Source organism: Hippoglossus stenolepis, chromosome 4 (assembly GCF_022539355.2).
Source record: "Hippoglossus stenolepis isolate QCI-W04-F060 chromosome 4, HSTE1.2, whole genome shotgun sequence".
In the NCBI taxonomy this organism is placed as follows: Eukaryota; Metazoa; Chordata; class Actinopteri; order Pleuronectiformes; family Pleuronectidae; genus Hippoglossus; species Hippoglossus stenolepis.
The window spans coordinates 25,129,883-25,142,676 of record NC_061486.1 but is presented as its reverse complement, the minus strand read 5'-3'; the positions used below and the strand labels follow the sequence as shown (position 1 = coordinate 25,142,676).

General features: G+C 41.0%; 1 protein-coding gene across 2 annotated transcripts; it reads right to left on the bottom strand.

Moving 5' to 3' along the window:
- Positions 1-426: 426 nt before the first annotated feature.
- Positions 427-11,587, bottom strand: rinl (Ras and Rab interactor-like). Of its 2 annotated transcripts, XM_035155330.2 has the most exons (11): positions 11,249-11,587; positions 10,860-11,025; positions 7,965-8,076; positions 6,964-7,036; positions 6,607-6,695; positions 5,611-5,693; positions 5,168-5,399; positions 3,295-3,966; positions 2,818-3,135; positions 2,565-2,696; positions 427-1,605 (listed from the first exon to the last, which is right to left on the bottom strand). In XM_035155330.2, coding segments are annotated over exons 1-11 (2,340 nt in total). In that variant the 5' UTR covers positions 11,251-11,587; the 3' UTR covers positions 427-1,144. The 2 variants fall into 2 exon arrangements, with proteins under 2 accessions (XP_035011221.2, XP_035011220.2); XM_035155329.2 differs by lacking the exon at positions 11,249-11,587 and having other exon boundaries at positions 10,860-11,039.
- Positions 11,588-12,794: the final 1,207 nt, after the last annotated feature.

Below are 12,794 nucleotides of genomic sequence, written 5' to 3'. Positions count from 1 at the left end.
GCGTGCATTTGTGTGTGTGTGTGTGCATAAATAGTTGGAAGAAATGGAGAATTGCTGCATTCACTGACATGGTTTCTCAGCATATTTAGAAATTACAGAAATAAATCCATATTTTATTACTTTTTCTGTTAAATTTATTTCCTACCATAGATTCTATCTCATTACATCAAAAAAGGATCTGACCTGTATGTATTCTACTGTAAATACATAGAAGCTGTACTCCTCACAGCAGGGTTAATGCTGCTCTCTAGTGGTCCAAAAGAAGACATTTACTTGTGTTTGGAGAAGTACTTAAGAAGTTGATATGATGATATGTCTTTTTAAACTTGTTGAGAAGCACTTTTGAGTTAAATTTCAATAGGTTTCTTACAAAACCAAAGCCAGAGTGATTTATCTGAAATCAGCTGCTGAAGAAAGAACAAGACATATAACACCGTTTTTTTATTTAAATTGTGTTTGCTCTATAGTCTTTTTGCAAATTATTATTTGTATATTAATATATTCACGCATTAAAAATAACACAACACATAAAAAATATAAAATAATTCCAGTTCATGATGCACCTTACAAAATGTCATAGCCTCCAAACAAATACAAAATGATTGTGACAATGATGTGTAACATAACTTCAGTATCCTATGCAACATTTGAGCTGTAGTTTCTGAGGAAACTTAAGCACATTTCTGAGGAAAAGGTGGATTGATGGCTGACTATAATAAAGTGATCAGACTGATCAATTATTAGATATAAATAAGTTAAATATCAACTGAAGGAGAAAACTGATCGAGTGATATATTTACACACAGTGCCTCAACATTCATGTTTTGTATGATCTCTCCTCTTCATTACAATCACCTGCAACATGAGATCTGGAGTCATTTAAACCAGATTAACTAAAGACTGATATTTGCACATTTTATTTGAAATGTTTTTGTAATTGGGGTAAAAAAACAAGTATATATAAAGTAAATATCAATTTATCCATTGAATCATTGAAGTCCCTTAGAGGAGTCCCATCTCCTGGTTTGGTCAAACATCCTCATCATTATTTGACAGCACTATATTATTAACACTACTCAAAAGCTTTCTTTGGCTTCTTGGAATGTTTACATCTTTTTAATTTCCCTTGTTCTTCTTCTACCACTTATAATCCTGCTTGTTTCTCTTCTTCGGCTGCACATGGAGTCTGTCGGTCTTCCTGTTTGCTTCCTGTTACATCTTGCTGCTGACAGTCTGATCCTGGACAAGATGTCTGTGATTGGTCCTTGTCTCCTGGCTCTCTCTCCGTCTCCTCTCTCAGTTGCTGCAGAGCCCCTGCACTGCTGTCTCTCTGCTGCTGTGACTCATCAGGATGATCATTTTCTTCTCCACTCTCCTCTTTACTCACAGTGTCAGAGCTCTGCGGCCCCCTCTCCCGAAACGTCTGTCTGCGGATGGTCCGTCGATGCTTGCTGCGACGAGACTGGTTGCAGTGCAGGGTGCGCCTGCGATGCCATTGGTTGAGAGACTGCTGGGCCTCCACACTGAGCTGACGAGCTGCGATTCGTGGACGGAAACTGCTGATGTAGTAGAGAGAGGCGTACAGAGTTGTGAGGTAGTAGCCACCTGTTGATGTGGGGAATGAAGGAAAGGAGACAGTCTGTGACTTTGGATTGTAATTTAGCAGCACAGAAATTGTTTAGTCACTGAGCATAAAGTCCTTCCTAAATTATAAGAAAACTTGGTAGTTTCAAACCTGCAACTCACTAAGTCTGATTGGCAAAATAGCAGCATCGAAATTCCTGACTTTGTTTTACATTTACATTTTATCATAAGAATAGAGGAATATGTGTGATTTGGAGTAGATAGTATTCATGCAGGTGAACTTAAATGGGAAATATCCTATTATTATTATTATTTACTGCTTATTATTGAGTGTCCGTTGTAAAGGGAATATTGAAGGAATGAACAAGGAAGTATCCTTCAGAGGCTGAATTGGAAGACCAAATGCGTCACAGGGGCACGACTAGGCTGTCCCATTTCGTAGGCCCCTTCAAATGCAGCAGCTAACTGTACACAACAAGGGACATTAAAACTTTGTTTGTCATGTCTAAATTAATCTCTGTTGCTGGACAATAGCAAAAAGGGCGGGACAAAGAGGTGACTCCGATAACGGAAAGCCTCCGTAGACCAAACCGTCTGATTTTGGTTTGGCCTGAAACGTGGTCTACAAAGATCTTTCTGGAGAGGCCTCACAGGGTACATTTACACTCCTGCTCTCACCCCGGAGACCAAACTTTCTCACATGGTTTGTAACCATGCATTTTATTTCACATAGGGTTTTTTCTTTGAGTGAAAATTAAAGTTTACGAACTCATGAACTGATTTGGAGAGCAAACAAACTATGGGTCTGAAAATGAAACTTAGCGGCACATGGTAGAAGCTCCAGGAAACATGGAAACTTACAAATCAGCCATTGTGTCCGCCTACAATGATAGTGGACATCTTCACCTCCTGCCTTTTCAACAGGGTTGTGGTAGAAATGTGTGTGTGTGTGCAGCATAAGAATGTGACTGTATCTGTACCCTCTCCCTGTAGCTGTGTGGGGTCCAGCAGCTCCATCATGTAGTCCGTGTCCAGCTGTATGGTGACCACATCGCTTCGGAGCAGCACCCATGTCAGGCAGGGCAGAAAATCATCCGCTCCAAATAATTTTCCTGCAGAAGAGTGGAGAGGAGAGAACGAATTTAAAAGGACAGACAAACAAGGAGTCAGTCCAGTCACAGAGACAAGACAGACAGAGCTAGAGTGGTAAAAATCATTAAACGACCAGTTTACCTGAGCTAGAATTTGTACTCATGCCGTCATAGATGCTCTTGCAGACTTTGAGCAGCATCTTGACCTTCTTGTCTGGGGAGTAGGCTTCATGCATCGTCGTCCACCTCTGCTGGATTCGCTCCAGGCTGACGCAGTCAGGAACCCCAACTCCCGCCGACCCTCCCAGCTCCTCTACCTCATTCTTTTCCAGCACACACAGATTGCTGTGGAGACGCTTGAAGCTGCCATCATTAGTGCGGGAGGTGCGAATGCAGGAGTATAGGTGGGTGGAGAGGGGCTTCAGAGCCACTTTGTGCAGGGAGAGCTCCACCAATGAGTCTACAGGAGGGTCAGAAGGTAAGTGAGGTAAAGTCAGAGGAGAACCAACCAATCATCTGCTCAGTTATGACTGTAACAACACAAGTTCTGTCAATAAAACACACAGCTAAGATGCATTTTTATTATTCTTCTGTCAATTTTCACTGTTTGCTCACTCACCTATCTCTGCGTCACTTAGATCAGTAATGCTGTCCAACAACGCCTGGATTTCTGGGAAGTCCAACAGTATCTCCCTCAGTGATGTAAGTGATGACCTCACTTCCTGTAAGAAGTCTGACCCCATGACCCCATCGGGATCAGCCCCTCCCCTCTGCGTCACCTCCACGAATCCTCTCACGGCCTCTGCAAATACACTGCCTTTCCGCTCGCTCATCTCTTGCACACGATTGGTTAGTCTTTTTTTCTGACACACCAGCCCGCCGAGCACCTGGCCCACCGCAGAGAGCCGATGTATGACCTTGTCGGCCAAACGGTGCGCTGACGGGTGGTGCAGTGGAGGGCTTTGAATTTGGGACTCCTGCTCTTCTTCAACGCTGCTGATTGACAGCGAGTCGAGCTCGCGAAGCGGGGGGTGGAGTGAGGACGAGGGCCTAGGTGGGGGCAGCCAGACTCCATCTTCTATCCAGGAAACCCTGTGAGGGGACTGAGGGACGGGGCTGCCGTGGTGCTGCAGCTCGGGTGTGGAGGGAGGAGATGAATTCAGGCTCTCCGTGCTTGCTCTGTGTGGAGGGCTCAGGGTGGAATTTTGGCTTGGCCTTCTGAGGACCACCCCAGCTGTGGCACCTGGTGTTGGTGGGGTTGGTGAATCAGCTGATTTAGCTCTGGTTAGACCTGGATAAGGAGACAGAGTATGAAAACCACGTTACCGTGACTGTGGCTTAACCCTTAAAAGCAACATATGCCCCTTTTCCATTGTTCCAAAAACCTACTAACATCTGCATTTTGTCTGCAACAGGAATGGATACAATCTGCATTCCCTCCCTGCTCAAACTCTGCAGTAGACAAGGGTTATAATTGTGTCCAGCTCTGATCAGCAGTGATTGAAACAAGACACGAGGATGATTGCGCTAATTTGGCGCGACAGAGAGGTGAGCGAACGCTTCAGGTGTCGGTGAGTTTGTGACAGCGCACATGACTTGCAAGGCGTAAAAAACTGAAGGCAAACCTGTCTACTGGCGATGGGACAGGAGTCATCACCATTTTAGAGGGGGTACCTGCACATACCCAGTACCCACTAATGTTGGTGTAAAAGAGGTAATAGAGAATGAGAAACAGGTTCCATGGCCCTGCCTCAAGTATTTGTGCTAAGCTAAGCTAATATACTTGTGCCTGTAGATTCATATTTTAAGGACAGATTTGACAGTGGTGTCAATATTCTTAACCAACTCTTAGCAATAAAGCTAATAAGACTACTTCCCTATAATTCTTTGTAAAATGATCACAGTATGGGTCTGTCAATTCCCCTGGTTAAATTGGATAGAAACATATTTTAAAAAATTATTTTACATACAGTGTATCTGGGTTATATCAAAATGCTTGGTCAAACATTCCTGAAGGGAATGGAGAATGTAAGGATTTTGTTATGTGGGTGAAATGACTCAAAGGTAGGAGAAGCACATTTCTAAAGTAGGATATTACTCAGTAGAGTGTATACCTCTGACAAGGTCAAACAGTCCCCTTTTAAATTCAATAGATACAGAATTTTATATGGATTTGCATAAAATTACACAAATACTCATAAATATCAGCTGCTTAAAAATACCAGATTTTCATCAAGATCTGTGAATGATTCTCTGAGAAATCAACAAAATTGAAAAACACCCTAACCCTCGCAATATTGAAGAAAGTGAAAAAAAAATCCTGAATCTGCACCAACATTTAATGGGTTCTTCTTTGAGCAGGGCCCCAGCCCTCCAGTTTTTGCATAATCCTTCTAACAAACAAACAAACAAACAAATGTAAAATAAAAAAATAACCTCCTTAGCAGAGGTAATAAATACTTTATTTATATGTTAAAGTAACTCATCCTCACCAGAACTCTCCACACTGGCAGCAGAGGGTCCCTGTTCCAATGAGATGGCCCGTTTATTCTGTAACCCAGCCCCCGCCCACGGCCGAGTGGTGCTGAGGCGTCGCTCTCGCCTGTAGTTTGATGCCTGTGTGGTGCACTTCACAGTACGTTCCCTGTGTGTCAGCCAGTCATCTCCATGTTCACGTAAGTAGAGGGGATTAATGATACACAGGGCCCCGTTCGTGGAAGTCAGCTAAGGAAACACACAAACACAAAGATGGTGTGACACACTGAGCACCACAATTTAGCTGTGGAAGAAGCTTTAAGTCATCGCTGACATGCAAACATGTAAGTGAACAGTTGCACATGCGGCAGAGATGAGGTAATGTTAACTGTTGACTCGTAGCTACTAAATGTTTCACCGTGTTCACCAGCTGGAGTACGGTGGGCTAATCGTCATATACCTGGATGGAGCACATGACGGTGCTTGGCTCTCTGTGGGGCATTTCTTCCATCTGTTGGTCAGGAGGGGAGCTGAGCCAAGTGTCTGCATTGGAACAGATTCAAAATAAAGTCAGTTCTCTAGTTTAACCATCATTTAATTGCTAGAAACAAATCAAACACTGATTCAAAAATACTTTACTCTCTTCATTGGCAGTTTTATTTATAAAGCACCTTTCATGCTGCTGTACAGTGACATTAAAAATAACACAGAGACAACATAAAAATAAATCAACGTAAAATCTGAAAGGACAGTTTAAAACAATTTTCAAGCAAAATAAAAGACTAAGAAGAGTAGAACAAACGAGGTAAAGTAAATAAAAAGGATAAAACTGTATGAAAATTTAAAAATAATTCAAAAGAGAAAAATAATACAAATAAAATAGATAGCACTTTGTAAAATAATAAATGTAATAAAATAATAATGTTGTAAAAATAGCTTAGTTAAAGGCACTTGCATAAAAAAAGTTTTCAATCTCATTTTAAAAATTGCAATGGATGGAGCATTCCAAAGATCATCAGGCAGTTGGTTCCAGCTGCATAGTGACTAAAAGCTGCTTCTCCATGTTTAGATTTCACTTTAGGTACCTCTAGCAGACCCCTCCCCTGTGATCTCAGGAGTCTTGCAGGTTATATTGGACTAACATGTTTGTTATGTATCTGGAGCAGCTCCATTCAGAGATTAAATAACGAGGGATAACACTTTAAAATCAATCTTGTAATTCACTTGCAGCCAGTGTAGAGATTCAACAACAGGGCTGATGTGGGCTGTCTTTTTAGATTTGGTTAAAACTTTTGCAGCAAAATTTTGGTCGTAAGTGCCTGATTGTCTTTTTAGGAAGTCCTTTGCAGCGGTAAATTCTACAGAGAGATGTAGAGATAAAAGCATTTATAGTTTTATCATACTTCCTCTGGGTAAGGATACAAGACAAAGTCAGATAGAGTACGAGATGACTCACTGGGTTCAAGTTGAGAGAGACGATCTTTGTTCTTGCCGGTGATGCTGTAGATCCACTGAGGAATTGACAGACAAACGGCCAACACATCCCTGACAGACAGGGAGAAATTACAGTGATAAAACAAACTGATTCATGACGTTTAAACAGACCTGAGAGCTGAATTCAAAACTATTTTAGAGAAAGATATTTCACTGAGCCCTCATATAACATGGATAGCCATAGAGACTAAAGAATGAACAGATGCTTAAAGCAGTGTGACTTCTGTGCTCTATTACAGTAGTAATAAAATGTTAGAGAAGTTGTGGAGGAAGTTTGAACAATCAGAAAATAAAAATCCGAGATGCAGCAGGTCCTCACCTGGTCACAGAGTAGAAGAACACCAGCTGAGCCAAGTCAGAGAAAGAAAGACGAGACTCAGACAGCTCGAATGCTGAGAGAGGGAAACAGAGAAATGGTGGGTAGTATTAACCTCATACTGAAAATACATTCCTGGAAACTTACAAAGCTTAAACCAGGAACCCTAACAGGGGACTTCTGTTTGATCACAGTAACTTCAGTGTTCTATTAATTAATATTTTATTTTCTAATACCACGTGGGTTCTAATACTATGAGCAGGGTTGCTGCAGGTTAGAGGTATCAGTTGTCTCTTCAGTTTTTAAATACCACATGCATGTACAATAAAAGCAGCATGGATATGTGTGAGTTGTATCAGCAGTTAAAGGGAGTTACCAGTTTAAGAAACCAGAATTAGCAGTTTCCTATTTGTGTAGGTGTGTGAGTATTAACCGGTATTACCTGCTCTCGCCTGTACATTTTCCAGGCACACACATTCAACAGCAGCAGATACAAAGTAACCTGACATGTTATTGACTTACTGCAACTGTACTTTATCAGTTTAGTCCGACGCTTTTTGGCAGAAGTGATGAGTCATTAAATAACCGTTGAAAGTGACTGAAAAGGGAACTTAGCGATCATGCGCACACAAACACATGCACGTCCCTCTATAGCTGTGAAGACACTCATTTACATTCAAGGGAGACTTATTCAAACTTTGACAATCATTACTACTACCCTTACCTTAAACTAACTTAAAAACATGTTCTCACCTTAAAATATCATGATTTACATTATAGGGACTTGATTTTTCGTCCCCATAAGGTGTAAACAGGTTTAGGTCCCCATAACGTGGGTAATACCTGGTCACACACACACACACACACACACACACACACACACACACACACACACACACACACACACACACACACACACACACACACACACATTAAAACATAAGCTCTAATACAGAGACATACACACAGAAATAACTCCATGTTTGCATGAGGTCGGTCCATACCTTTGCCCGTACTTTTGATAGTATAATCGAGAATGGTGTCATTATCTCCTCCAGCAGACACACACAGCAGGCTGGGCAGAGATGTTGCACAGTCCTGCACAACTAGGAAACTCTGGAGGGAAGGAAACACACAAGCACACACACGCACATGTAGTGACTCATTTTAGTACAGAAGCTGATCAAGTGAGGAGACATCTTAAATGTTCAATGGCAGACAACAGGACAGACATTGAAAAGAAAAATGCTGACAATACAAAATAGAGAGTGGAGAAGAAAAACAACACTGTGCCAGTATTTCTATGACAAGGTTGGATTGATTAGATATAGATTATTAGTCATGATTATTAGTCATTAGTCATTAGTCATTTTCCACAGGTTCAGTAATGATAAGTGATACAGATTTGTTTGGTGAGGGTTAGGGTTAATGTGATTGTATGGAGGCTGGTTAATAGACCAACTTACTGAATGTGGCTCAGTCTTATGTGTTATATGTATTCTTATTTAAATACATTAAAAATAAAACTGCATTATTGATTATAAACTGCACATGCCTCTTCATACAGTCAGAGTTTTTGCCAATAGCGTTAATGACAGCTCTGACTCTCAATCGGCTCAATCTGATTATTAAAAACCTTGTGATACAATTAAACCCACTTTTCATCTATGCAAAAGATTTTCATTTATCCAATAATTTGGTTCAAACACAAAACTTATTCCATCATCCTGAGCTGAATTAGCAAATCTTAACTGTCTCTGGATGTTATTAATGGACACCCTCTCTTAATGGTCGTCCTGTTTAAAAGCTTAAAGGTGATCGAGTTTTCAAAGTTGTGGCCCGAACCATATAAAATACTCTCCCTACTGCAATATCAGTATCTGTTGAATGTTTTTCACTGTTTTTTATTGCATATCAATTGTGTATCATATCTTATAACAGCCCCAAAAAAATAAGAACAGGGGAATAGAGCCATGAGATCCTGCTCCCTTCAAGGAGTCAACATTCCCATCACTAACTGCTTACTACAGCTGAGCAAACCACACTCACACAGTCCTGCTGGAGCAGGTTGGGTTTTTTCTTTGTAGCTTACCCACATAGCAAAATAGTTTTGTCCCAGATTTAGCCCACATACCGCATGGGATGATGGCACTTAGGTGGTCTGCTTCTGTTTGCAAGATCTGGGCCATAGCAAGGTGAATTTGATTTGTGCTATTTGGGCCATATTCACCATTTATCACATCGGCAACTGTAGGTTTACATCCAGATTACACCTTGCCTAGAACACTGCACACTGCCAAAAAAGGCCCACATGTATTTGGGATATTTGGGTGACATTTGCTATTTTACAAGAGAGCAACTTTAAGCTCACATTAATTTTGTCCGGGCAATAAGAAGACCAGAAGGGCTGCATCATTGCCTGAAGTGGCCCAAATCCATATGCTATCTGTATGATTCAAAAATTTGAATACCTTGAGAAGCACTTTTTTCATTTGTTATTTTCTATTTCACATTTATGAAACAACAAACATTTTAACAGCGAACATTGTAAAGCCAGTCATTGCTTTTTTCTACACTGATGATCTAACTGCATTGGAAACAGTGACTGAAACAGAACAAAACCGTTGGAGTGAGACCTAATTACTTGGGTATAACAATACAAGTGCAACTAAAGCCACCACAAGTGAATTGGGTGCTGTTGAACACCAGCACACATTTATACACACACAGAGGAAGTGGCTTTCAATGTCGACATGCACAGAAATAGAGTCGTATTCACTGCGATCACCAAACTTTGAACACGCTGACGTGCAGTTTGACAGTTGAGATGTTACGTGTATGAATATTTCTGTGTTGATTCATAACAGCTAAGTTTAGTCAGAAATAAATGAACAATTCATTTTAGAACTAGTTGACACATTTCTGTGTCAAAACCCAAAATTACTCATGCATCGTGTTATTTATAGATAAAGTTTTCCATTTCTCTGTAATTATTTGCATGTCACTCTTTCAAGAAGCAAAATAATAAAAACATTTTTGCTCTACTCACATTCTCTCTTTTCAGCAGATGGTCATTTCCCTGACATGCATGTGCTGTGTCCAACACTACTTCTGCACTCAGCTCAAAACTACTGATTCAGATGTAGAATAAAAGAGGGAACTACTTTTGTGACTTATTTAGTATCCAGGCCTGAGAACACTTCTGTTGTTACACAAAATGACATCTTCGCTTGTTTGAGACAATTTGGACAGAAACATGAGCAGCAAACTAACCTGGAGGTGACAGGAGGATGCTGGATTATATGTGAATGAGGGAAACAGTGAGAAGAAGGAAAAGTGAGGATCAGGGAGAAGGTATGAAGGGAAGATAGGGAGGTAGAAGGACAGATAATAAGAAATGGAGACACAAAGAATATCCCCCTGTTATTTTAGCTTCTCAAATTTGCTCAAATTAGTTTTTAAATGAGCAGAGAAATAAGTCAAAGTAACGATAAGTCGACGAAGTTAAAGTTAATACTTGTGCTTTTATATAACGACTGAGGCCACTGTCTTATTAAAATATGGCAATGATCTATAAGTGGAAGACTTAATCCCAAAAAACAAAAACCAAAAAAATATAAAATCTGATTGAATCATGGTACCAGCATGGAGGCTGAAGGCCCAGAAGAGAATGATTCAGTGTTTGCACTCTATGTGTGTGAAACAAACACAATATCAATATTTTTGATCGTGAAGGTTTTCCACTTCATATTGTAAAATAACTTTCCTGCATACACAGACCCATTTTAAGACTTTCTCTGAATAAGTGAAGCAGCGTCAGAGTTAATGTGACATCATACTGACATGGCGACTGCTTGATTGACTGATGAATGTTTGTAAAGAATAGGAGGAATACTCACCCCTGCAGGTGTTCCACAGATCGCAGTGTGGGCCCCTTCTCTATCCCAGGGTGCCCCGGGACACCAGGCCTCCTGGCAGCCTCTGAGCTGCTCCAGGAGCGACGGCTTACTCCTGCTGCTCCTCCACGGGATGGCCGTTGTACCGTTAACTTGACTGTGAACTGCCCTGGACACAAACATATGTACGTGTTTATGCACACAAACAACAGTTGGCAACAATTTGGAATAAAACTGCTGATTCCCTTTGGGGAAAAAGTTCAAGTTACAGTTTTCACATGGTCTGAGGGATTCATATTCAGAAATGTTCAACAATGTTTGAACATTATATGTTTAAAAAGTATGTTTAATACTTTTTAGAAAGAGCATATTGATTTCCAGTTAATACTTACATGTGTTGCACTGGTTCAGTTGGTTCATGTGGCTTCACCTCTACACTATTAGCACATTCCTCGGCATGTTGTAATCTTCTCTCTTGAGCTCTTCATTTCTACACAGGGCAAAATGTTGCTCAAGAAGGCAAAAACAAAAAAGAAAATAGGAAGCTCACATGCTCCTCAAACACACATCCTGCACAGAGTGTTTTGTATTTTAAATTCAGGTTAACTGTTGTGCTGCTGCCACCACGTTTGCTGCCTCCTTCTGCATCCTGCTCATACTGGCATCTGATGCACTTTCTGTTTTCTTATGAAGCTGTTCCACCAATTTCACACGGCTGCTGCTTCTTTATAATCGCTCCTCTCCTCCCCACAATTCTGCATGTGGTTAACCCTGGTCTGTGCAAGGCGTGAACACTGAGAAGACACCGTCTCCTCTCTGAACAGCTACATATGTCTGTTTTTTCTCTCACTCTGCAGCACTGCTTGTCTTCTGCTCAGAAGTGATGAAGGGTTCAAAACTTCTAATTTGAGAGCAGACTGGGCCTGTGAATGCGTCACCACAGCTCTAAGATGACCTGTGAATGCACGAAGAAACAAAAAATACATGCATTAGACTTTGAATCCATCAGTATTTTCAGTACACATGGGGGGTGGGGGCAGTTTCAAGTCTGTTTTATTGTCACCTACATGCAGGTTGGTTTGCTGGCTTTCCGACAGTCCTCAAGGAAACCGCAGCCAGAGGTGTTGCTGATTGGTCCACGTGTCCGTGCAGTGTCGTCACACTTTCTGTTCAAACCATTGTCTCATATACAGTGCCTTGCACAAGTATTAACCCCCTTTTTCTACATTTTGTCTTGGTATAACCACAGATTAAAATGTATTTCATTGTGATTTTATGTAATGGTCCAAAATTATTTACAAATAAAAAATCTGAAAAGTATTGAGTGCATATGTATTCACCCCCTTTACTGTGAAACCCCTAACAAAGATCTGGTGCGACCAATTGCCTTCACAAGTCACATTTGCAAGTCACATAATTAGTAAATAGGGTCCATCGTCTGCAATTTAATCTCAGTATAAATACACCTGTTCTGTGAAGGCCTCAGAGTTTGTTAGAGATCATTACTGAACAAACAGCATCATGAAAGCTCACTAAACAGGTCAGGGATAAAGTTGTGGAGAAGTATGAAGCAGGGTTAGGTTATAAAGAAATATCCCAAGCTTTGAACATCTCATGGAGCACCATAAAATCCATCATCAGAAAATGGAAAGAATACGGCACAACTGCAAACCTACCAAGACAAGGCCGTCCACCCAAACCGACAAGCCGGACAAGGAGAAAATGAATCAGAGGAGCAACCAAGAGGCCCATGGTAACTCTGGAGGAGCTGCAAAGATCCACAGCTGAGGAGGGAGAATCTGTGGCAAGAAGAAAGCCGTTGTTGAAAGTGAACCATAAGAAATCCTGTTTGGAGTTTGCCACAAGCCATGTGGGAGACACAGCAAACATGTGGAAGAAGGTGCTCTGGTCAGATGAGACCAAAATTTAACTTTTTGG